Source organism: Pinus tabuliformis, chromosome 4_2 (genome assembly GCF_031772625.1).
Source record: "Pinus tabuliformis cultivar Carrire ecotype Pingquan chromosome 4_2, CPIR1, whole genome shotgun sequence".
Lineage (NCBI taxonomy): Eukaryota > Viridiplantae > Streptophyta > Pinopsida > Pinales > Pinaceae > Pinus > Pinus tabuliformis.
The window spans coordinates 1,028,185,436-1,028,188,066 of NC_142304.1; the positions used below are offsets into that span (position 1 = coordinate 1,028,185,436).

Genomic DNA, 2,631 nt, shown 5'->3' on the forward strand with positions numbered 1-2,631 from the left:
GCTTACTTTTTCCCCTAGTTTATTCGCCAATGGGTAGGAAGTTATTAGGTGCTCAATTTCTTCCGCCTGTTTGCAGTTGGGACATATAGAAGGCCCATGAAAGCTTCTTTTCCGTAGGTTATCCCAAGTGAGAATTTTATTTTGGCATATCATCCAGAGGAAAGTGGAAACTTTTGGCCAAATGGTGGGGGCCCATACTTTGATCCATAGTGGGTCTTTGACTATTTGATTCCTTATTGTTAAATTGTAAGCTTCTTGTGTAGTGAAGGTTCCTTTCACCTCATAACCCCATCTGATTTTATCCCTCTTATCAGAGTAGCAAATTTTCCTATTTGAAAGCTTTGTTTCCAGATTGTCCTTGATGAGCTGAGTGCCTTGTCTCATGATGTGGTCTGAGTTCATCCATTGCCTATATCCTTGAGCATGGGTAGGCTTCCAGTATTGATTTACCTTTGCCCTCAGTTGCCCTTCCCAGTCCTATATTTGTTGAGGTTCGATCAGGTCCTTCAACTTGGGTCTTTGCTACCAAGAATCTTCCCAAAACCGCGCATTATTACCATTCCTAATTTCCCAGAAGTTGTGCTGTTGAATTAAATCCTTGTGCTATTTAGCTGCATTCCAGATGAGAGAACCTGAGCCAACTTCTGTGAGTCTGATTAAATCATCAACTGGTCGGTTATTGGCATATTTTGCTATCCAAAGGATAGCCCAGGGTGTATGCGGCTCCGAGATCCATTTCCACCAGATGCGAGCTCCCATGACCGCATTACTATGTTGAGGATCACGAAGCCCAGTACCTCCGTATATTTTCGGGAGGCATACTGTATCCCATTTTACCAAGGCCCATTTTCTCTTTTGGCTTGTGTTTCCCCACAAAAAAGTTCTTTGAAGATTTCTAATTTCTTTAAGGACCCATTTTGGCACTACCAGAACTAAAAAAAGGTAAAGTGGCATGGATTGCAGCACGGCTTTGATTAGGACTAGACGGCTTGCCATGTTTAGCGCACGGTAAGTCCAGGAAGAGAGACGGGCTTCCAATTTTTCCAAGAGTAATTTCCAAGATGAGTGCTTTAAAGCAGTGTCCATCATGGGAGCACCCAGGTATTTGGAGGGAAGAGCAGCTATTGTAAAACCCAGGATTCGAGCAATTGAGGCTTTGGTTATAGCAGGGGTATGAAAGAAAAAGATCTGGGATTTGGTCTTGTTAATGCAAGCTCCAGAGGCATCTAAGAATTCAGACAAAATGGTTTTTAATTTGAGAGCCTCCTGGACCAAGGGATGGCCAAATAGCATGTTATCATCCACGAATTGTTGGTGGGTGAAGGCAGGGGTGTTGGGAAAAGTAAGTCCTCTTAGTTGATGGGTTTAAAGAGCTTCCTTGATGCATCTTCCCAGTCCTTCTACCATTATGATGAACAGAAAAGGGGAGAGGGGATCTCCTTGCCGGATGCCTTTGGAGGGGCAAAAGGGGGTGGAAGGGATCCCATTGATCAAAATGGATAAGAAGGAAGATGATATAAGACTCATGACCCATCTGACCCGGGGGGAGAAGAAAAAGGCTATCAACATTTTGTGAATACATTTCTAGCTTAAACTATCAAAAGCTTTGGAGAGGTCGATTTTTAGGAGCATACCTTCTTTTTTGGATTGCTTTAAGGAGCGTATAATGTCGTGAGTGAGAATGATTCCATCCATGATTTTTCGTCCTTCCACATAGCCTGATTGCTTGGGTGATATGAGTAAAGGAAGCAGAGGTTTTAGTCTAGAAGTAATGACTTTGGAGATGATTTTGTATATGACATTACATAGAGCAATGGGCTGGAATTTGTCCGGAGTCTGAGAATGGTCTTCCTTGGGGATGAGAGCTATGAAGGTTGCGTTCAGAGAGGGAAGCAACCATCTATTAGTTCTAGATTCCTCAATGACTTTCCAGACCTCTTCTTTGATAAGATCCCAAAATCTGTGGAAGAAATTGGAAGTAAAACCATCGGGGCTAGGCGCTTTTCCTTCTTTGAGATGTCGCATGGCATTCTCCACTTCCTGTAAAGATATTGGCCTGAGGAGGAGCTGATTGTGTTCCTCAGTTATGATCTTTGGGATATTCTTAGTAATTTTCTCAATAGCCTGCAGTCTATCTATCTGAGGTTCTTGGTGTACCTGCTTAAAATGAGTAAGGAACTCTTGTTCGATGTCCTCATGTTTTTCCAACCGATCCCCCTGCGGATTCTGGATATAGGTGATGTTGTTATGCATTCTTCTTTTGATAGTAGTGCGATGGAAGAACTTTGTGTTTCTTTCGCCCTCTTTAAGCCATCTGATTCTTGACTTTTGTTTCCAAAGTATTTCTTCTTGCTTTGCTCTTTCGGATAGTTGTGTTTGCAGGTGTTTTTCCAGCTCTGAGTTTTCTTCAGACCGTCCTTCCGTGATGATCCTCTGCTGTAGTTGTTTCATTTCTTGATCTAGAACATGTTGTGCTTGGAAGATATTGCCAAAGGTATTTTGATTCCATTGTTTAATGTTGTTCTTGAGATTTTTGAGTTTTTGTTGGAATTGATACATTTTAGTACCATCCGGGGTTTTGAAATTTTTCCAAACCGCATGAATCAAATTGTTAAAATCTGGGTGCATGTT

General features: G+C 42.0%; 1 protein-coding gene across 1 annotated transcript; it reads right to left on the minus strand.

Moving 5' to 3' along the window:
- Nucleotides 1-603: 603 nt before the first annotated feature.
- LOC149173127 (uncharacterized) lies at nt 604-2,253 on the minus strand. Its single transcript, XM_089426586.1, has 2 exons — nt 1,635-2,253; nt 604-1,226 (listed from the first exon to the last, which is right to left on the minus strand). The coding sequence occupies exons 1-2, from the start codon at nt 2,251-2,253 to the stop codon at nt 604-606; spliced, it is 1,242 nt and encodes a 413-aa protein (XP_089282712.1).
- Nucleotides 2,254-2,631: the final 378 nt, after the last annotated feature.

Coding starts and splice junctions, on each gene's coding strand:
- LOC149173127 (XM_089426586.1), bottom strand. CDS start 2,253: ATGCATAACAACATCACCTATATCCAGAATCCGCAGGGGGATCGGTTG. Junction 1,227..1,634: donor AAAGCAATCCAAAAAAGAAG/GTATGCTCCTAA, acceptor CTGAATTCTTAG/ATGCCTCTGGAGCTTGCATT.